General features: G+C 36.4%; 1 protein-coding gene across 4 annotated transcripts in view; it reads left to right on the forward strand.

Annotated features, from left to right (window-relative positions):
• The window catches only part of ISA1 (isoamylase 1), a 99,493-nt gene extending 77,397 nt beyond the window's left edge, over positions 1-22,096 (forward strand). For 3 of the 4 annotated variants that reach the window (XM_028222979.2, XM_082903705.1, XM_082903706.1), the window contains 7 exons: positions 5,512-5,604; positions 5,957-6,115; positions 10,775-10,858; positions 20,616-20,696; positions 20,779-20,861; positions 20,952-21,069; positions 21,632-22,096. In XM_028222979.2, coding sequence (XP_028078780.2) covers positions 5,512-5,604; positions 5,957-6,115; positions 10,775-10,858; positions 20,616-20,696; positions 20,779-20,861; positions 20,952-21,069; positions 21,632-21,907 — 894 coding nt within the window. In that variant the 3' untranslated portion in view covers positions 21,908-22,096. Of the gene's footprint in view, positions 1-5,511; positions 5,605-5,956; positions 6,116-10,774; positions 10,859-11,034; positions 11,224-20,615; positions 20,697-20,778; positions 20,862-20,951; positions 21,070-21,631 lie in introns of all 4 variants that reach the window. The other variant, XR_014349756.1, reaches the window with a different exon arrangement.
• Positions 22,097-24,064: the final 1,968 nt, after the last annotated feature.

A 24,064-nucleotide genomic window follows, 5' to 3' on the forward strand; every position in this document is an offset into this window, starting at 1 on the left:
TTCCTACTCCTATAAGCATGTATTGTGATAATCAAGTCGTTATTTTCATTGCTAACAATTCCGTGTTTCATGAATGTACGAAGCATATTGAGGTTGATTGTCATTTTATCTGGGATTTGTTGTTGCGTAAGCAGCTTGAGATGCCCTATGTTCGCTATGATGGTCAATTGGGTGATATACTCACCAAGCCCCTTGCTCATTGTTCGTTTCAGCGTCTCTCTGCCAAGTTGGGCATGTTTGATAGTTATATGGCTAGATTGTATCTCTTATAAATATTTCTGATGCTCCAGTCCTAAAAACATATGTTGAATAGCAAGTTGCTGCTTCTTATTATTCTCTCTCTTTCTCTTTAACCCAAATCTAAGTTTTTCATGCTTTTGCACTTCAACTAACTTCATCACTGCTGCTAAGTTTGTGATTGGCCTCAATAGGGAGGGAAATATGCCAGGCTACATCCCAACATGCCTACTTCCTCAAGTAGATCTAAGATATACTTTATTTGAGAACTAAAGATGCCCTTATTTGATCAAGCAAATACCGTACAGGACCAAGGTCTTTGATTTCAAATTCCTTGGAAAGTCGAGCTTTGATTGGAGACATCTCTACATCATTACGAGTCACCACTATATATCATCTACGTGAACAGTAAGTATAGCAATTTTATCTCCAAACTGTTTGATGAACATTAGTTTGCTTGTATCTAAATCTTAGCATTGCCTTATGAAACCTATCAAACCAAGCTCTAGGAGTCTGTTTCAATCCATACAAAGCCTTCTTTAACTGACTAACCTTCCCATTAGTGATTGGAGAAGAAAAACCTGTAGGAGCATCCATATACACTTCTTCTAGAGCACCATGGAGAAAAGCATTCTTTACATCTAGTTGTTGTAATGGTCATCCCAGATTTGCTGCATAGGAAAGGAGGACATGAATAGAATTCATTTTAGCCACCACAACAAAGGTCTCCTGATAGTCAATGCCATAAGTCTGAGTGAACCCTTTAGCAACTAGCCTCGCCTTATATCTCTTTATAGTCCCATCGGCTCTTTGCTTAATTGTGAACACCCATTTGCAAGCCACAAGTCTTTTTACCTAATGGTATAGAAACTAACTCCCAGATGCCATTCTTATTTAGAACTCTCATCTCCTTTACCATAGCTTCTTTCCAATTAGGATCAATGAGTGCTTCCTTCAAATCTTGCGGAATAGATACAAAAGACAAAGGCACGGTATGACGCAGATAAAGAATCATATGACACAAATTTCAAAATAGGATGTTAAGTGCAAGTTCTAACTCCTTTCCTATCAGCAATAGGAAGATTTGAATCATCAATAGGAATAGTAGTAGTAACCAAATACTTATTACCTGAAGATTCCATAAAAGAATTAGTAACTAGAGCCGGAGATGGTGGCAGCAGATAGGTCTACTGTTCCCTTTGTCGCTGAGAGTAGGTCTTAAGATCTGGTCTATCCAACCTGCTAGACTCCCCCTGAACACACTTATTCTTATCCTCCTCACAATACATTTCCTCCTTCCCTTCACAGCAAATAGTAGAAAATAATGGATTAGGAGAAACAATCTCTTCCGTTGAAGAAACCTCCCCTTGAAGAGATTGACCCAGGAGAAAGGCTTAGACTCACAAAAGGTGTCATCCATGGTAACATAGGCTTTGTGAGAGTAAGGATCATAACACTTGTAGCCTTTCTAGGCGGAGGAATAACCAATGAATACACATCATAGAGCCTTGGGTCCAGTTTGCTCCAAGTAGAAAGAGAAAAGTGAACAAAGCAAACACAACCAAACACCTTAGGAGAAAGAGAGAGATAGGCAGTACTGAAGTGTGGGGAAGGAGCGCAGAGGGGCACTGAAACTAGAGGACACTAGAAGGCATGCAGTTAATAAGATATGCAACGGTTGGAATGGCATCACCATAGAACAGTTTAGGAACTTGCATCGTGAACATTAGAGCATGAGCAACCTCATGAAGATGACAGTTTTTTCGTTCAACATCGCCATTTTGTTCGTGGGTGCCAACACAACTGATTTGATAAAGAATACAATGATTCTTAAGATATGCCTGAAACTCTCCGTCAATATACTCAGTTTCATTGTCACTCCAAAGGACTTCAATTGGGGAGGCAAACTGTTCAAGCGCCATCTTATGAAATGTCTGATAGCAAGAAAAGACTTTACTTTTTGTTCGAAGTAAGTAAACCCAAGTTACTTGAGAATAACAGTCAATAAAAGTGACAAACCAACAATAACTAGACACAGACATGAGATGAGAGGGACTCCATACATCAGAATGAATAACCATAAATGGAAACATACCTCTGTTATTAATTGAAGGATAACAAGAACATTTATGTTTTGCGAACTCACAAACGTCACCATGATCATTATTCCTATCCTTCACTAAAATAGGAAAAAGTTTATCTAAAACTGAAATGGAGGGATGGCCTAAATGCGTATGTCACTTATGTCATAGAGGAAGTGATGAAGTCCTGGTCGTCTGAAGAGCTTGGCTGGAACATGTAGTGAAGGAAGATCCGACATCTCGAAAATACAGTCCCCCATGTGCTTTACCATTACCAATCGTTCTCTCCGTACCCAATTCCTGAAAAACACAATGAGAAGGATAAAAGGTTACGAAACAATTTAAGGAAGTGATAATAGATAGTAAATTAGTAGAGAACTTCGGAACATGAAGAACAAACGAGAGAGAAATAGAGAGGGAACAATGAATAGAGCATGTCCCAAACATAGAGGATAAGGACCCATCAGCCACTTTTACTTTATCCTTGCTTGAACAAGGAGAGTACGAATGGAAAAGAGTGGACAAATCTGTCATATGATTGGTAGCATCATAGTCAATAATCCAAGGGAATGAAGAGACAACACTCAGAGCACTTGTAGGAATACCTGTGGAAGCAAAGTTAGAAGAAGAAGGATCAGAAGCAGTTGCAAGAGAAGAATCTAACCGAGCTATCAGACGCCGAAGAGTATGTAACTCATCATGAGATAGTTGCTGGATCACTAGAAGTACTAGTAGAGGATTTCCAAAGATGTGCATGAGAGTGAACAATACCACTGCAACCACTAGTAGTACCACAGCCACTACCTCTCCGTCAGTTAGGATGACCATGTAGCTTCCAATAATATTCCCGATCATGTCGTTCTTTCCCACAATAATCATAGGCAATCTGAACATGATCACTAAAGAGGCCTTTACCCCTGGACTTGGACTGACCAAATTTCCCACCTGTGGGAGTAGAAGAAATAACTAAAATAGACCAATCTTGGAGGGACTAATGAACCATAGCACTCCGCCTGCTCTCTTCCTGTAGAACACAAGCATAGGTCTCACGCACAATAGAAGCTGAGAACCTGAAACCGAATCTGATCATACTCCATGTTGAAACCATCAAGAAAATCATAGCCACGTTCCTTAGACACCATTTGTTGAAATGTAGAACAAACAACTTTGAAGTTTTGATAATAATCAAGTTCATGCCACAAACTACTCAACTCTGTATAGTACTCGGCAATAAACCTATCCTTCTGATCAAATCCCTGAATCTTTTACCACAATTCGTATGCTTGGGCATCGTTACCCCATTGAGAATACATCTAAGCGGCAGCAGTCCAGATCTCATGAGCAGTGTCGGTCAAAACAAAGGACCAGCTAATGTTGGGATGGATTGAATTGATTAACCAAATCATGACAAGAGCATTCTTCTTATTCCATTTGTCACGTGCTGGTTCATCCTCCTTGGGAGCCTTAGTAACTCTTGTTGTGTAACCCAACCTACCACGAGCAGTAATGACCAATTGAAAATAATGTGGCCAAAGCAAATAATTGGTGCCATCCAACTTAACAGAATTAAGATGAAGAGAGGAGTTATCACCAAGAAGTTACACTAGGACCTAAACCGTTCGACTTAGTGCCAACAGGGTTCTTGCCATCATCAGCCATGGACTAAGAATACACAACTATACCCCCAAAAAATCTGAGATGATAGGGTGACAACCTTAGCAAGCAATAGAAATCAGTCTCTCAGAAGCAAAAAAACAATCCAGAAACAGGCAAAAACTGAAGCGGAGGGTGGTAAACACACACTAGAACACACGAAAAAAGGACTATGAGATCAAAAAAACAAGCTAGGAGCAACAATTGAAGCCAAGGAAGACCTCAGAGGGTCTGGTCGGCACACGCAGAGTAGATCCCAAGCCATGAATGAAGCAAAAAATAGATAGAACCAGTAGATTGAAAAATAGGCTCCATTTTTTCGAAAAATAAAGAAAAATTCGAAAAGTAGGTAACAAAAAAAATTGTAAATTTTTCTAGAGAATCCCTTGCCCTAGTCGAGCATCTTGGTAATTTTTTATTTATTTATTTTTTTTTACATGATCGAACAAAAAATACAGGAAAAAATAAAGAACAGAAGAAAAAATTTCTTTGCTATGATACCAAGTTAAAATTATATTAATAAGTTCAAGAGTGAAGAGAAGAGAAAACAAGATAGAAAAAATGATTTGCTAGAAGGAGGCATAAAATCCAAGATTAGGTTTTCCCTCTATGACTATATGTGTATTTATACTAATCAAATAAGTGAATAAGTACAAAACTACCCTTCATCTAACTTAACATTATTATATGTATATGTGTTGAATCTGATAGGGGTGAGTTGTTGTTAGTACTGGTTGAATCTCTGGTGGTGGTGGTTGACAAAGAAGTGAGAGAAAGAGAAGATAGCAGAGGGGTATGAATGTCATTTGTCACTTGGTGCTAACGGAATTCGGGTTGCATTTTTGTCCAAAACCACATTGAGCTTCTTGGCTACTATTAAATAATAGGGGGTAAAGTGCTTCCGAGGGTAAACCTATGGTGTAGGGTTATTTTTCCCTACTTATTAATCACTCCTTTAAACTTTAGAAATTAGTAGTACATTATTTTTTTTTATTTATTTTAGTTTTTATTATCCTTGATTGAAATATTATGTATATGTGATGATAGGCCCAATCAAGAACGAGAGAGAGAATGTAGAGAGAGAATTTAGAGAGCAGATCTCAATCAATCAATGTTTATTATCTTACAAAATTGGTTACAAAGTGGTTGGCCACTTCTAGATATAGGCTACAATTTCCCTCCACTAATTCTCACATGCTATGCACATGATATCCTACATCAATATGGCATGAAAATACATAGAACTATATATCTTGTGTGTGTCTCTTACTTGTTGTGTCATGTATTTTTTAAAATTGTCGTGTTGGTGTGTTTGTGTGTTTGTGTCATATTTGTGTCATGTTGTGTCTCCATATCCATGTTTCTTAGTCCATAATCTAGTATGTATGATGCAACAAAGGAGATAGAGCTTTAAGGCATTCTCTTTCTGAGTGTATAGTCCTATCTTCCTCTTCTTTCTCTCCATCTTTCTTCTCTTTTTCTCTTTTGTTCTTTCATTGAATGGAACACTCAAACCAACTGTATGTTCTATCAATTTCAGTATCGTGACATTGTACGGCAATATATCAAGGGTACAGATGGATTTGCTGGGGCTTTTGCTGAATGCCTTTGTGGGAGCCCTAATTTGTACCAGGTTACTATTGTTTCTACACTTGTTTGTTGCTGCCCATGATCTCACACATTCTATTGAATATTATTAACTACTTTGGTATTATAGCTTTTTTCTTTTATTGTTGCTTCCCATTTGATGGGATTTAAGGCTTGGTTTGGTTTGGTTTGGTTCTTTTATTGTTGCTTACAATTTTATGTTTCTTCAGCTTTCCACAATACTTATCTTATTCATAACTCAACAGAATGTTTTGTGGAGCCCTCTTTGCTTTATGTCCTCTTTAATGAATATGTCTGAACTTTTATGTTTAATGCATTTTATGTTATTTTTCTGAATTTGTTTTTGTCGGAACTACATTTTCCCTCTAATAAGTTAGGAAGGTGGAAGGCAACCCTGGAACAGTATCAATTTTGTCTGCGCACATGATGGCTTTAGTCTGGCTGATTTGGTGATGTATAATAACAAACATAACTTGGCAAATGGAGAAGACAACAATGATGGTGAGAACCATAACAATAGCTGGAATTGTGGACAGGTAAATTCTAGTAGGTATGTGTGGTTGTATTCGTGTATTGTGTTTTAAATTTGCTTTATACGTGGTGTTACTCTGTCAATGATGTCACTGATGTGTTTTCACTGATTTGACTTTGTTTAAGCTGGCTGGACGGGGAACCTTTAATATCATGAAATGCCATGAAACTGGGGTTATCCATTTGGTTCCAACATGCATGCATATCAGTATGCATCAATTGAGAACAAAAGCATGTGTGTTGTTTCTTTGGTGTTACTCCAAAGTCTCTGCTTAATCAGTCACACTTAATTTACTTTATCATGAAAATGGACAAGTTTCATGTCAATTTATTCTGCTTTTGTTTTCCAGTGCCTTTTCTTTCCTTTGTTTATTTATTATGCTCACTTGCTTGTTGAGTTTATAAAATGGTGCATTATATTCATTTGAATCTGGACATCCTAGTATGAATCAATTATACTATTCAACATCATGAATGATTCAATATCAGCCTATATTCATCTACCATTTTTTGTCTCTTGACACATTGTGATAGTTAGCTAAGTTTCATGAACAAATATGTTGTTACAACATCCATCTATGGCACTTGTTTTCACTTTGTCCTACAAATTCTACCCAAAGAACTATAGATTAGTCCAGATGCTTTAAATGTCAAAAGGACATAGTTTTAATAACATAGATAGCAATGCAGTATTAGTAGCTCCTATGTATTAGTGTGACATGAAATTAAGCATGGCTACAATACTGACATGAAAAGTTCTAGGAAAGCACACACAGTAGTCACAACAATATACTATTACATATTTTCATATGTTTTCGTAGTTGACACAATACGACATTACAAATATATAATTTTTAATTCATCTACTAAAGTTTTTTGTCTGTTTAACTGCTCTCAGAAGACAAAGCTAATTAAAAAATAAACTACTTTTATTTTTTATTTTTTATAAAAAGGGCTTCAAGGAGATGCAACCAAATTACAGCCAAAAAAAAAAAGTTCAGAGAAGGGCAAACAGTGACCCAATAGAGTTCTAAAACAAGTTACAAAGCTAAGATGTCAACAAAACCCAAGAAGTGCTTTAAGTTGGGAGATCCAACTAAACAAACTGCTCTTAAGCTTATGCAATGCCTCCTCATGATCACAAAAGGACCCATTTACATTCACTCCAAATCAACCACATAAGGTATAGGGGGTATCAAAAGCCTCCTTTTTCCCCGCCATGCCACCCCTTCAAGCAGGCAAGAATCCCGCAACCTCTCTTGGAGAGGTCGATAATATCTGGAGAAATTGGAAGGCTCATATCCCATAATTCCTTGCTTCCATATGTAAACAAAGATGAGAACTGGTTTCCTCATTATACAACACCAATTTACCGTAATCTGCCTCTTCCTAACAAGTTGGTAAGAATCTTCTTGTGAAGGGGCTCCCAAAAAAGAAAAGAAAAGAAAAGCCAACTTCGAGAGGGGGCTCTAGACGACCAAATCCCTCTCCAAGGGAAAGAAACATTCTCGCCTACCAAAATTCCATAGGAAGATTTCTCGTCAAAAACACTTTCGGATGGAGGAACCCACCAAAGAACATCTCATCTCCTTTTCACAACTATAATCCTTTCTGATTTTTGTTTTATAATATTTTTGAGTTCATCACTTGTTTTGCCAATCATTTAGATATTAAATTACATATGAGCCCGACATGCACTTTTAGAAGTATTAACGATATGTTTTTGGAATGTTAAGGATGAGGGTGGTCCTCCTAAGAATTGCCCTTTCAGCCAGTCTTAAGCCTTTTAAATATATTTTTTTTCATGTATATTGCGGTCTACTCATACATTGAGTAGGTGGACTTTGTGACTTCTGATTTTAACATCCAAATCTTCCCATTGTTGTATCATGTCCTATGGTGCTAACATATATGGTTTACTTTTGGGGGAACTACTTGTAGGTGGAGAAGAGAAGAAAAATTACAAACACATGATTGCACCCCCACAATCTTTCATTTGCACCCACCATAGACACACTTGTACCATCCATGTGTTGGTAATTTTTTTCCCCTTCTCCCACCTGCATGTAGTTCCCCCTTTACTTTTTATACTACAATTTGCATTCATATATTGACTTGTTTGGAAGCAAAGTAAAAATAAGGAGAATTATGTATATGGGAAACAACTTTCCTTTCTAACTGATTGCCAAAATTGTCTTCTTTTAATGTTTATGTTTTTGGTTTCCTAATTATTTTACGATACTTATTGTCTTTAAATGGTGCCAGGTGAGTACTATAAAAATTATTAAATGGAATTATTATTGCTGAATTTACTTCTTGTCGAACAAGCTTTTTACGATCTAACCAAAGTGGAAAGAATAGCTTTCTATTATAAATTTTGTTAAAATTTGTGAACATTACAGTGGAAATTAAAAGTCTGGACGATGTCTTCTAAAGAATAAGTTTCTTTTTTAAGAATATGCTGACGAAATCCTATCCACTACTAATCGCCACTTTAATGATCTCAAAAGAAAGAAAATTTCTTATGTGATCAACACCATGTCAAATGTAATGGATATGGAATAAATTTAGAATTTTTAGTTGGGTTGGATACAAGTTGGTTCAAGGGCATAAAATTTCATGGTCAAATTTTTTGTGATGGCAAATTGGTTTTTGTTTGGCTGACTTGTCTTATAAGTAGACTTTGCACAACGAGAATGATTGGTTAGCTTTTAAAGAACTATCTATGATATACCTTTGGTGTCAGCTAATTTTATCCCAAAAGATGCTTCAAATTCTGGCATTGACACCATCATTTTTGGAGAGAGCCTAGAAGTTGATGTTTCTAATTTTTGCACAAGTCTGCAGAACCATGGGAATGCTGAAATATTTTTAGAAAGGAGCATGCTCTCATTTAGTAAGCAAGAAGAGCAGATAATTGATAATCTCATGTCTAATGCTGATTAGAGTGTTTAGTAATACAAGACAGGTACCTAATATTATAATAGAATAGAGGTTTTTGTCTTAAAAAAATTGTCAATATTTCTACCAGTTTTGGGTGTCATCTCTTCCAGACTCACCTTTAATTGCTTTACCTTTAAATTAGATATCTATCTTGATTCTTAATGAATACACAAAAAAAGAAAAAAAAAAAAAAAGAAGCAGAAAAAGAATGAAGACATTCTACTTATGTTTATTAGACAGACAGTAAAAGCAATGATGACATAGTGTCTTGAAATGTGAGCCAAACAAATTGTAATATCACTTCTTTGTACCTACATGATGGTTAAGCCATTGAAGGATGTTTGATGGGCCTCTAATGGAGATCAACACCGGAGAATTAAATTTGTTTGTAGTTGATTTGAACATTGTAAAGGTTTTGGCTTTTGTTAGATTGATTGATATACATTGTGGGCCCACTTCCTAATAACTTAATCTTTTGGGTGAAGTGTTTACTCAACATGGTATAAAAGCTTTGGTTCTGCGAGGTCTTGGATTCAATCCTCCTAATATTTGCTTTTCCTTGTGTTAGCAAAATTTTGTTGAGGTCAATCTACAAAAGCCAATCGACAGAAAACACTTAATTTTCACAAAACAAAAATAGTTCAGACTTGTGATTGAGTTCCATGCCGTGAACAGATTAAGGACTTCTTTGGAGGTAATTAAATAAAGAAGAATATGAGAAACAGAACTGAATTTGTATTAATCAAACTTAATGTCACTTGCCACAAGTTACATGAATTTCGAGCAAGAACGATAACTTGAGAAATACAATGATCAACAGAAAAGAGGTTGGGAGAAGTTATCACTAATCTACTCCTAGAATGCTAAGTTGACTACTCCTAGATAGAAGCTATGCTCAATAATAATGATGTGTGAGTTGTGTTGGATCTCTTTCTTCTTCTAAAACTCCTTTATACTGGTTTTGCCACCTCTTGATGCAGCCATGATCCTCCTTGATCCTTACTTCCACTTATCCACGTCCCTTCTTCATAGTAACCGTTAGCATTTGACTGGGTCTTCGCTTGCTTGATTCCAGCAACATCCTAACTACTACAGCCATCATTCTTCCTTTCTTTCTTTCTTTGGCTTTTATTTCATTTCTTCAAAAAGCCATGTCATTATGCCACCTCATTGGCACAACCATCATGCCACATCAGTACCCTGTCGACAGAAATTTTTTCAAAATTTAGTGCCCACACCTTGCTATGGTTGTTACTATACATTCTATTTTATGTCTGTTTTTACACTTTGTTCCATTAAGTGTGTCTATATGTTTGTTTGCCTCTCCACATGGGTTGCAAATGAGGGAGAGTGTTACATAGCTTGATATAAATTATTGGGCTCAATTTTGAAAGAATTGTTGATGTTACAACTTCAACGTAACAAGTTAGCAGTCAGTAGGCATTCACCGAGGGAGTGAAGACATAGTCTTATGAGCAATCAATAGGCAGTCACCAAGTGAATAAAGACAAACATAGACATAAGACATTCTGAAAGTTGATTGAAGTGCAATGCATAAACTTAGACATGAGACATTTTGAAAGTTGTTTCAAGTGCTGTGCATGTGTTGATAAATTTTAAGTTTCTCATATCTATTCTCAGATAGCATTTGGAGTTTCCACTAGTACTGTTATAGCATGTAGACCAAAGTTTCCTTTCTGATTGATCTAATGATTACATAGGAAGGAGAGTTTGCTAGCATTCCCGTGAAGAAATTGAGGAAACGACAAATGCGAAATTTCTTCCTTTGCCTTATGGTTTCCCAAGTAAGATTGAATTCATTTTGTGTTCTATCATCTATATTTTCTGATCATAATGGCTTATTTGCACCCTCTGATATATATTTAGTTGCTTGCTTTGTTTTCTACTTCTAGTTTTGACTGTCAAAAAATATCTTATTAAATAATCTTTTTAAAAATGTTTACTAATACATGTGATGCAGGACAAACTTGAAGTACTTCTGTATACAATAGGAACTGTGGTGGGTTTTGGTTGTAGGAAGCTTTTACGGTTAGGGTTTTATGATGGAGAAGAGAATTGCTATCATTTCTAGGTGTAAAACACGCCAGTTTGGGCTTGATTTTTGAGAATTGCAGTTGGCAAGATTTTTGGAATTAGTTGCAGAGTTTGAGTAGATCTCTTTTCTAACTCCTCTTCTTTCTCTAATACATTTTAGCATGTTGATAGCTTAGTCCATGCATTTAGGCCCGGTTTAGCGCTTTTTTGGGATATTGTTGCTATCTTGTGTTGAGTTTAGTTTCTATGCTTGAGATGCTTTGCATGACATTCTACTAGCAACCAGGCGTATAAGTTGAATTTTTATGAGTTTTCTTGCATTAATTGATTTTTGCATCTAGGATCATGCATCATTTTGTATTTCTACTACCTTTTGCTTTTGACTTCGTGTAGAAATCTCTCCCTTCATTTGCATCTTATATGTTTTTGTTTTACTTTCTATGTAGAAATCATGCTTTCATGAGGTTGCTTGTGTATATGTCATATCTCTATGTTTAGAGGTTGTTTTTCCTAACTTGGGATTGCTTCCATTTCTTTATTTTCGGCTAGAGAGTTATATGTTTCTTCCAAAATCATTTTTAAAAACAAACTCTTTTTCAAAACTAATGAAAGTGGAAGCTTTCCAAAAGTTATCCGTTGCTTCACATGAAAAAGTTGGTTTAATAATTGGAATATGAATGTATTTGGAAATCAATAGCATATCAAGAATTAGTAGAGGCTGGTATTTTGGTTGGGTGAGCTGGGAATGCTCAATTCATGACCGTCTTCTCTCATACCTAAACTTCCAGACCAAGTTTTCTAATTACGCTTGGTCAATGGCCGATATATATTCAGAGTCAGGGTTTCCTACTTTTTCCAAAAAAGATTAGGTGGTGATTCCAAATCTAGTGATATGGTCTTTATTTGGCATCTCGTTTGATAAGTGGATTTTCTACGTTATTGCCAAATCTAGACCCTAACTTGATTCACACTACACATTTGTGAAGAAGGCGCGGGTGAACTATCGTTATTACCAAATCCACACACGTACTCAATTTTTTTTTTTCTTAATTTTTCTCGTACCCCAGAGGTACCTACTACCTTGTATATACTCAAGTTGTATCTCAGCTAGAATAGAATTTTCTCTTATACAGAGTTGAAGTTAGTTTCATTGGACATTTTCTATGGTTAGCATGATTTTAAAATTAAGCTTTGGTTTGTAGATTCTTTGATATAATGATATTTACCTTTGGTTTATACCTTAGTTTTGGCATTAAGTGTGGGTTGTAGGTTAGATCATTAACCTGTAAGTTTTCTGAATGAAACTGTATATTCAATCGTGTATTTGATTACAATCAAACTTTAGATTATATAGCCCTGACTCCTAAACCAAAAAGGAAAATACAATCATGCCTCTAATAGAACTCTAATAGTACAACCACAATTACGCCTAATTTAGAATATACACATATTCTCACACCCCCGCTCAAACTCAAGGTGTTTTAACAGAAAACCCTGAGAGTTTGAAACTGAAACTGAGCGGTAGTGTGAGTCTTTGTGAAGAAGTCCGCAAGTTGCAAAATCGAAGGGATGAAAGAAAGCGATATAGAGCCAGATTGCAGATGCTGGTGAACAAAGTGACAATCAATCTCAATGTGTTTCGTCTGCTCATGGAAGATAGTATTGTGGGCAATCTGAACAGCACTGCAGTTGTCACAATAGAGAGAGGTCGGAGAAAATTGAGAGACACCCAATTCAGACAGGAGACAATGAAGCCAAACAATCTCAGCAGTGGCATGAGCCATAGCACGATACTCAGCTTCAGCAGTAGAGCGAGCAACGACTGTTTGTTTCTTGCTTTTCCAAGAGATCAAAGAATCACCAAGAAACATACAGAAACTAGATGTAGACTTGCGATCAGTAACATCACCAACCTAATCAGAGTCAGCATAGGCCACAAAGTCCAAAGAGAAAGTAGAGGACAACAGTAAGCCCTGAAAGATGGTACCCTTGAAATAGCAAAGAATGCGAACCAAAGCAGCCCAATGGATAGAGCGAGGAGCAGAAACGAACTGACTAACTACATGAACAGCATAAGCAAGATCAGGGCAAGTAACAATTAGATAAACTAAACAATCCACGAGCTCGCGATAGAATGTAGGATCATCCAGAGAAACACTTTAAAGACGACGGGAAACAAGGTTGTAACACCGATAGCCTTTCTGAGTAGGACTATATAACCCAAAAAGACACAGAGAACGAACCGGGCACTAAGTTTGGTCCTATCTTTGCGGGGAAGAAGGACAAAACAGGTAGACCCAAACACACGAAGGAGGGAGTAGTTAGGAATTTGGGAGAACAAAGCCTCAAAAGGAGACCGACCAGAAAGAAGGGGAGTAGGCATGCGGTTGATAAGAAAAGTAACAATAAGAACTGTCTCCCCCCAGAATAGAGCCGGAACTAAAGCAAAGAGAAGAAGAGACCTAGCTGTCTCAAGGAGATGACGGTGTTTACGCTTGGCTCGACCATTTTGGGCAGGTGTATCTGTACGGGAAGTTTGGTGAATGGTACCCAGATTGGCCAAATATTCACAGAACTTATGTTTAAAATATTTCCCACCCAAGTCAGACCATAACATTTTAATTGTAGATCCAAACTGAGTAGTAATCATAGACTGAAAGGTACAGTATATCTGATAGAAATCGAACTTATAAGTCATAACATAAACCCAAGTGTAATGGGTGCAGTCATCAACAAATGGCACATAGTATGCAGAACCCCCTTTGATGAGAACAGGAGAAGTGCCCCAAACATCAGTATGAACTAAAGAAAACAGTGTATCAGATATAGAAGTACTTCTACGAAAAGGTAAGGTGGTCATTTTAGCAAGTTTACAACTCCGACATTCAATAAGTTCAGTAGGAGAAACTTTATCCAATCTAGAATGCCACAAGTAGAAAGGATTACACAGAGAATCTAACTGAAAAGAGGAAAAGGTAGTCAGAGAAGTTGCCATAGGCAGATGCAAGCTCTCCACTACATAGAGGTCTCTAACTTTACGGCCAGTCCCAACCTGCTGCTGAGACATTTGATCCTGCACAGAACAGATAGAAGAAGAAAAGATAACATCAAAATCAGAGGCATCAAGCTGACTGATAGATAATGAACTGACAGATAACTGAGGAACATAAAAGACAGATGGAATAGAAACAACAAACATAGCAGACGATAGTACAGACCCAACAGATATAACAAACACGCCAGACCCATTAGTAGCATTAACAGTAATAGGAAAAGGAGAGGGAGTACAATTTTGAAGTAAGGAGAGATGGGGAGTCATGTGATGGGAGGCACCAGAGTCAAAAATCCAGACAGACGAAGAAATACCTAAAGAAGACCCAAACAAACCTGAATGAAGGGAGGAAACAACCGAAGCAGATAAGGAGGGCTGAAAGGTAGACAAAATATGCTGAAGCTGACTAATCGGAGCACTCAAGGAAGCCAAGTTAGGATCAAGAGCTGGGGCAAATGCAGTATAAGGGGCACAAACCTGGGTTTAAGACTGCTGAGAAGATGAGGCAGGCAAACGTCCCTTTTTGGTACAGTAATACTTCCAATGACCCCTTTGATGGCAGAAGGCATACTCATTAAAAGCTAAAGACATTATAATAACCAGATGGTCAAACTTTAATAAATCAAAAGAATGATATCAGATGTCAATGATAGTGAGAGGGAGAGCACCAGACCAGCCAAACGAGTTAACAAAAATTGTGAAGCAATGATGTGAAGGAACCAAATGGGTCACGAACAGCGAGAAAGGTCGCAACGAACCAGAGACCAAAATCAACGGCAAGCAAAAGCAGAGATCAAAATTGACTTGACTTTCAGATTCTAAGTCGAAATCGTGAAGCAAATCAGATACAAGTTGACGAGTCATGACTTTGATCGAACCAGAATGAGTCGACCGAACTAGGAGAGGGATGAAGCTAGCGGTTAGGGTTTCGAACCAGATAGGTGAAGCAAACGATGCAACGATAGGTCACGATGATGCAGCTGATAGGTCGCGATGCAATGATAGATAGGGCGCGACACTCGAGACCAAGTCGCAAGAGACAACGTTGCAATTCCGGTGTGAGAACTTGATGTCGATGGTCTCCCAGAGACCTCGAATCAAACACGTTTCGAGATCAAAAGAGTTGTATAGAACCTGACAAAGCAGATGAAACCTTCAAACAATCAGAGGTGAGAACTAAGGTTTTGGACACGGCTTTGATACCATGTAAGTTTTCTGAATGAAACTGTATATTCAATTGTGTATTTAATTACAATCAGACCTTAGATTATATAGCCCTAACTTACAATCACGCCTCTAATAGTACTCTAATAGTACAACCACAATCATGCCTAATTTAGAATATAGACATGTATTCTCACATAACCAACTAAACCTTATAACTATTTTTTCATTACTCCAAATTAAATATATATACATATATATATATATATATATATATTTTATGAACAGACCCAGCCATACACGTACCTTGCTTCTTAAAAAATTTATTGTATGGCCATACTCGTACCGTCCCCATAAATGTGCTTCATGGGAAACAAGGGACCTAACAATATTTGTGGCACATGATGGTGGGATAATTATAAAAAAATTTCAACCTCAATTGTGAGATGGACTTGATTTACTTATTATGAGAAATGAAGCAAAAAAAAAAAAAAATCCTATGTTGAAAATGCTGCCTAAAATGTTGATTGGGCTATTTACACTTACAAGGATTGAAACACATCATATATTTTTTTTCTATTTTTTAGACTTGCCACAAGAAAATTGATTGGTCTATTCCTCCATCCATGATGATGACAAAAGTCAATTGTGTTTTGCGTACAATTTAAAATGGGTCCATTTTATTTTTCATGGCATTTACTTCGAGTCTCCTCCATGTAAAACCAAACCAAGTTTAAACTCCCATTTTCTGATACTGGATCAAATTTAGTTGACAAGATTAAATTATTCAAATTTTTTTCTTGTCGTTCAATAAGTTTGCACTAATTTCGCCATTCAGTTTTTCATTTATTGCTTTTGTGTTGTTGCAGTTATTATTACTGTCTTTTGGGTAACAATATTAAATTGCTCTGTGTTATGTACAACTTAATAGTGGAGGACAACATGGAGACGGCTTTATATCTAACCTGCATATTAATAATGAAAGTTAATATGACTTAAATGCTTACATGATGGCTAATTGTCCTAAATCTTTTCAGTGGGGAAGTGGAAGAATCTAGTGCATATATCAGCAAATGGAATATTGACGCTAACGAGTACCCACTAGACTAAAAGAGAAGTTCTATAGAACGGCTATTAGACTAGCAATGTTATATGGGACGGAATGTTAGGCAACTAAGAAACAACATGTATATAAGATAAGTGTTGCTGAGATGAGGATGTTAAAATGGATGTGTGGCAAAACTAAAAAAGGCAGTGTTAGGAATGAGTATATTCAAGAATGAATAGGAGTAGTACCGATAGAAGATAAGTTGAAGGAGAATAGATTAAGATGGTTTTTCATATACAATAAAGACCAACAAAGACAGTAGTGAAGAGATGCGATACAGTGACGGTAGATGGAAGTGTCAGGGGAAGGGACAGACCTAGATTGACGTGGACTAGTGTAGTAAATAGAGATATGAATCTTGTTAGTTTGACTAACGATATGGCCTTGGATAGAGTCAAATGGAGAATAAAGATTTATGTACCCCATTTGGTGGGACTTAAGGCTTGATTTGGATAGATTTGGTTTGGTTTATTTTGTTTATAACGAGAAGAAATTTTCATCTTGAAAGTGGCAATAAAGCCAATACAGGCTTTGGTCTTGCATTCAATACTAAAAGCTTTCAGGTTGAAAGTTTTTACCCGCCATTCCAAGAGGCACGCATGTAGGGTTGAAGTTGAGGGAATTCATGTCAATGTAAATATGTACTTCATTAATATAAAGTGTGATTCTATCTAGACACCACTAAATCTCTCAATTCACACCATCGCTTCCCTATTTGCTCAGTTCACCCCACAGTTAAATTGAAAAGTTTAATTTTGTTTTAATACATGTAATGCCCCCTAATTTATGAAACCTGACTCATTGGATATAATCCACATTCATTACATAATCCTCATTATCAATATAATTAACAAGCAGAAGCAATATCTTATCTCGACAATGCACAAGTCAACATCATACTAAATCCCTGTGTTTCATTTGTGAGTTTCATTTAAAGATTACAAAATGAGATCACATGAAATAATACATTCACAAGTGTTGTAAAAGGCGCACCTAGGCGCAAGGCGTAGTGAGGCATAACTTGTGCGACTTGTACAAGCCCAAGCGGGGAGCATTCAAAGAGGCACAGTGAGGCGCGCACCTTAAGCACTTAAGGTGCAAGGCACAAAAAAAAGCATGCTTTATGCATGATTCTGTTTTTGGATTTTGTTTAATCGTAGCCGACAATTTTACTCTTTTTTTTGGTTTATGATTTACGATGTAAATATATGTGCCATCACATTGGATTAAAACTCCCTAAAAAAAATATGTATATATATACATTGATACGTCAATTATCAAAAAACCCTAGCAAAGAAAAGTTCTGAAGTGGTCAAGATAGCATCCAGAGTTCGGTAGCTTCTTCATCTCCAGCTTCTGACAGCTTCTTCGTCTCTAGATTTTGGGTATGTTTTCCTTTTCTTTTCTTATTCTCTTCTTCTTCCCTTCTGTTTTTTTTCTTTTTCTTCTCGAGGTGCTTTTATTTTCTTGTTCTCCGCTCTCCTTTTTTTTGTTCTTCTTTTTTTTCTCCAGTTGCTGGGTTTGATTTCCACTCCCCTATTTCTTCGTTTTTTCTTCTTAGGTGTTTTTTTTTTTCCCTTTTCTTCTCTTCTTCTTCTTTTTTTCTTCTCCTTCATCTTCTCTAATTTTCTGCTATGTTTTGCTGATTTTCTCCTTTGGTTTCGTCCTCTTTTCTTCTGGTTTACTGCTGTCTTTCAAAGATGTTCCAAATTATCTTCAGCCCCTTGCTACACTGTCAGGATAAAGTTCTACTTTGTTTTAGTGGTTATAAGTTGTGAATTCTTTGTTTTCATTATGTTGATACCCAAATTATTAGTCCATGTTAATTTATTTATTTTTTACTGAAAGGTGTGTCTCGCTTCAATGAAGCGTGTGCCTCACCTTGCGCATATGCCCCAATAGTCGTTTGGCATTTTGGTGCGCCTTGAGCCTTTAAAAACACTGACATTCACAATCTCTAAGACTGGAATCTATAGCATATGATTACAAGAGCTAAAACTAAACAAATATGAGTATATGCCGTAAAGGCTACAAGTTCCAAGGGCCTTGCCCAGTTACATCAAAGGTAGTTCTCAACCCAATACATATTAGCCCTTGGCTTCACAAAAATATACAAAAGAAATGAGCTTCACGCTCCAAAATTCTCCACTCCATCTTAGCGGAGGCACACTGTCAACACCTGAAAATGGTTTCCGCATAGGAATCAGCATAATGTCCAACGGAGATAATCTTAATGAAGTGCATGAAGTTTAACAATATCATAAGGTGAATGCAATGAAATGCCATGGTAAAAATTTAAGTCTACTTTTCCAAAATTCATGTCATGCACTTTTTAGAAACGATTAGCCAATCAAAGCTTTCATTTCATTGAAATATGGGGTGGTAAATGTGACTCTGGCAATCCCTAGGAGTCTGCTAGTAGTCTCATAGAGCACTATCGAAATCTACTCTATCGACTCCTATCCAGAAGGAAATTGGAACCTACTCCATGCGTGTTTTAGGACTTTCACTATGAACCTAAAGCCAACTTAATTCTCAACAACTACACCCCCTAACTGGATTCACCAAGATATTTACCACATTTCTCAACACATTTCAATCTCTTTCGATAAATCAATCACAATGCATTTCTCAAATGTGATACAGAATTGAAAACATAAAAACATGAGATGATGAGATGTTCAATGATATGCATGCCCTTGTAAGAGTTTCAATTTCCCTAATTTGCATGCAATTTCTACAACATGTCAACGCAATCCTCCACCGATTGCCAAAACAATTATCTCTATTTCAATATTCCAAAATAGTATATAGAGCAAAATTTCAACATTTCTCGAACTTTCCAAAATCAGTAAGGTTTTTCAATAATCTCATCAATTCCAATACACAATATTCATAATTCTCTATGAATTTCATCAACACAATCTCATTCTTCAATTTATTCTAGGGTTTGAGGAAAATTTGGGGATTTCTCGATTGAAGTATATTTTTCTCAACTTCTCAAGCCATGGAACCTAATAGGTAAAATAATTTGAAAGTTTGATGATCACAAAAGAATTTCCCCAATTTTATGCATCATAACCAACATAGATAAAATAAAAAAGAAAACCCTGACTTCCAAACAACTCAATCTTTCGAACTAGCACATAATAAAGCTAAAACACATGTACACTTTATAAAAATCCCTATCTCAAAAATTAGAAGAGAAAAGAGAGAAAAACCCCAATTTTCAACGTCGCTGGATTTTCGATTTGTTCAGTCAACACGTAGCCCTCAGAGTGCTCACCGTTTTGGTCTAAAGAACTAGTATCAAAATATTGGTTGTTCTTGTTGGATTTAAGAAAATGTAAGGGTTTGGGTGTATTTTCGAGCGAAGAGTGAGAGAAATGAGTTTAGAGAGAGAGAAGAGAAAAGTGAGGGAAAAAGAGAGAGATCAACTTTGGAGTGTTTAGGCCCAAAAATGAGACAAAAGCACCGAAGGCCGCACGTGCGGTGGCCCGTCCCGCATGTGCGGTGGCCCTTGACTGCACATGCTGTTTGCTGCAGCTTGTTCCAGGCTTGCTGCACCCCTCTGCTGCACGTGCGGCCCCAAACCCTGATTTGGTTGGAGCATCATACACTATGTAGCCTTTCTTATATACACTTTTTTTTATCAACAACAAAGAATTTTATCAATGAATAAAAACAAACGATGATAAGGCATCATCTACAAAGAAGATTAAAAAAAGAAAAGAAAAAGAAAATACATAACCCAAACAAGACTACATCAAAATCCTCTACATGTCACACGTCGACAACCAATCTCTAGCCAACAAAAAAAGTGAAATCCCTTTAAAAAGAGAATTCACTGAAGCCCTTTTTTATGTACACACACAAAAAGAGGTGCTTATATTCTTCGGGAATTTTCAACAATTTGTAATAGGATATGAGCTTAATATCAGATGTTTGACAATATGGGTAACTTGCAATGAAATATTTAATCCTTATAATAATGTTTTATTCAATTTCTCTCCACTGTTATGGTTAACTTCAGTGGATCTTATTCACCCAAAAAAAACTTCAGTGGATCTTGTGCTGGGCTTTGTTTTTTGCCAAGTTGTTCTGTCTGTGTATTTGGGGAATCATCCTCTTGTTGCATGGTATCTTGTTTTCCTTGTTTTAACTTTTATCTTTGTCTCACCAGGGCGTCCCGATGATCTATATGGGTGATGAATATGGTCACACGAAAGGCGGGAACAATAATACATATTGCCACGATAACTATGTGATCGGTTCCTCCTTGTTCTGTAGTTCTGTCACCTGAGCCCATAGTATTTATTGGCTAACAAGTAAAGCTTTGGTTGCAGATTAACTACTTCCGGTGGGATAAGAAAGAAGAGGCCTCATCTGACTTCTTCAGATTTTGCAGCCTTATGACCAAGTTCCGGCAGTAAGTTCTCTTTTCTAGTGGCTTTCTGTTTGTGCTTTTGCTTTCTGATGAACTTTTGGCAGCTACCTCATTTGATATGAAAATTTACAGTGAATGCGAGTCACTTGGCTTAAATGACTTCCCTACGGCCGAGAGGTTGCAGTGGCATGGTCATTCCCCTGAGATGCCAGATTGGTCTGAAACAAGCCGGTTTGTGGCATTTACATTGGTATGCAATCTTACTGCATTTTCCATTGCATACTTCTATTAACACTCTTATTCATGTTCACATCGTATGGTTTAATAAAATTATTATCGAGCAAACTTGCGACAAATAAATTGAAGCAAGAATCATATTTTGATTTGACTCACCTCATTGCTGCCCAAATCAACAAAAAGTGGGTTTATTTATTTGTTTCACCTTCTAAAACTAGCATCAATCTCAAAACATAAATATGCAGCTACTGGTCGGTGATGCTTCTACAGTAGGATGAAGTTTGTGGAAAGATAACTTTTCACAGTTTACAGATAAAGCATGAAAAATGTAAGAGTAATAACATAAAATGAAGCACAGGGCATAAAGGTTCTGTCATGGGAAATGGACATGTTTTTCCCCACCAAACTAACTTCTGATCTTCCAATTGTTTTTGTCATGGTTTGTGGACATTATCCATCGATCTATATAATTTCTGAGCCACAATCTTTTTGGCTTTTCATTACCAATAATTTAGTTGGCTCATTTTACTTCATATATTTTTATTGAGTTGACCATTGTATAAATCTAAATTCAGGTTGACTCTGTGAAGGGGGAACTATACATTGCGTTCAACACTAGTCATTTAGCTGTCATCGTTACTTTGCCTGAGCGACCTGGTTACAAATGGGAACCCTTTGTGGACACCAGCAAACCTGCACCGTTTGATGTTCTCTCTGGTGACCTGGAAAGAGACATGGCGATTACACAGTATGCACATTTTCTTGATGCCAATCTGTACCCTATGCTTAGTTATTCTTCCATTATTCTATTACTATCCCCTGATAATAATGATAATAATAATAATGTTTAGTTCAAGCCCCATGTTTGCCTCAATGATGGCATTTTTCATGCCATACATCTATTCCCCAACCTCTAGCATTGTACACCAGTTGACATAACTATAGTAGAATTCAAGTGGTTATGTCTTAACCAGAAACTAATTTGTGTAATATTGCTGCTCAATCGAAGTGGTTTCCCAATCAAAAAGTCATGTTTCACATTTTCCGTTGTTGCAACCAACAATTATGTGAATTCCCTGATTTTGCCTCGGTTTTCTAATATTGAAAAGAAATATGCAAAATCTGGAGAAATCTTTCCACAACTTTCTTCATCAGGGGAAGCCTCAATTGTGAAAGCATAACTGCTCTAAAGGTCCAGGTTTTTATTTATTTATTTATTTATTTTTATATGGCGATCATCGCTCTTGTCAGTTATACGATAATATATGTGTGCAATCTTCTTTCCCCAAAGATTTTACAGAACTCTTGACAGCATTACAAATTTGTCCAATTCTTGGAACAACACTTGCATTACATGAGGATTGAGTATTGAGCCTTGAGGGACAGCACAACACGCTAGAGTTTCTTCCTCATTCAAATATGTATAAAGAGCTTCTTTCCCCATTGAAATTATGGAGTCCGAATATAAGGAGCCTAAAAGGAGGTGAATAAGCTATCCAATTAAAATTTGATTATTAAGTCCAATTTTAGTAGATTAAACAGATTATTATATGAATAAACAATCAACACATGAACACAAGATATAATGTGGAAAACCCATCAAGGGGAAAAATCAGAGTCTCAACGCTTAGAAAAATCTATTAGAGATTTAAGAATACAAATACTTTCTCGAGAGGATTTACAATATTCACTTGGATTTACCTAACGCGATGTATTGTAGTTATTACAATATTCACTTGGATTTACCTAACGCGATGTATTGTAGTTACTCCTCAATTCAGGACATCACGATGCTTCTGCTCCAATCTCCATTCACAAATGGCTTCAGTTACCCAACCGGACGGAAGTGTAGGACACACAATGCAAGAATGCAGAGGTTTCGAAAGATGTTTTTTGGTTTTTGAAACTCAACTCTCTGGAGAGAATATATTAATTTTCTTTGAAAAATCAATAGTGGAGATATCTAAAATCTGGTTTAGAAAAAGTTTTTTTTTTTTTTTTATAGAGAAAGGAATTCCAAAACCAACAGACTTAGGATTTAGAAATAAGCAGAATAGTGATCGATCACAACATGAAGCGCAGTTGATTGCCTATCAGTCGGATAAATTTGCTAAACAATTTAAATAAAGTGACTGCGTATCGATCGATTGCTTAAACTTGGATCGATCTTTTAACCAATACGATCAATCGCCTCACCAAGGTAACACAAGTTTTTGCAAACGATTTCAAAACAGATTTTGAAAACCTCTTCAAAATCTTTTGTACGAAACATTTTCCAAAATGGTAAAAATTATGTATACAAATTTTACCTTCATGGGTAAAGAAGCAAATCTTGCAAGTTTGTGCAAATTACACTATACCCCTCACAAAATTAAATAATCCCATTTACACTCAATTTTGATCACCAAAAGTAGTCAATCTAAAATATCCTATTTCACCCATTGATTGATATGATGATTAGCATATCTCAACTCAATCTTTTGCAAGCTAATTAAGGTGATGGATGGATGGATGGATGGATGATATCTACCAGCCTCTCTCTCATCTTTTAACTCATTTTAATTTGTTGTTTCTTTTGATTGAGAAGCTGAATTGGTGAGAAGAATGAAATGGAACTTTTGTTACCCATGTGGAAATGGTATGATGGTAGTGATCCAATGGTCCGACGAGACAGAAACGGAGTAAGCTTTTAGAGATGTTTCATGTGAAAGATCTCTTCAAAACTATGCCATGTAATCATATGGTGTGTACTCAAACAGAAAATTTAATGAGCAGAGTACAAAACTAACTGGGCTAAATTACATTTTCCTCTTTTCATATTTGGTCACTTTCTCATTTTGACCTTTAAAGTTTGTTTTTTCTCATTTTGGCTATTCATGTTCTAATTTTTTTCCAATTTACTCCTAAAGCTAATTTTTATTAAAAATGACATATTAACAGTCACATGATATAAAAAAATTTATTCTATAACTCACATCTCTAATATAAATTTAAATTCTAATATAATA

The sequence above is a fragment of the Camellia sinensis genome, chromosome 13 (assembly GCF_055761805.1).
Source record: "Camellia sinensis isolate YWXY chromosome 13, ASM5576180v1, whole genome shotgun sequence".
NCBI classification, from domain to species: Eukaryota; Viridiplantae; Streptophyta; class Magnoliopsida; order Ericales; family Theaceae; genus Camellia; species Camellia sinensis.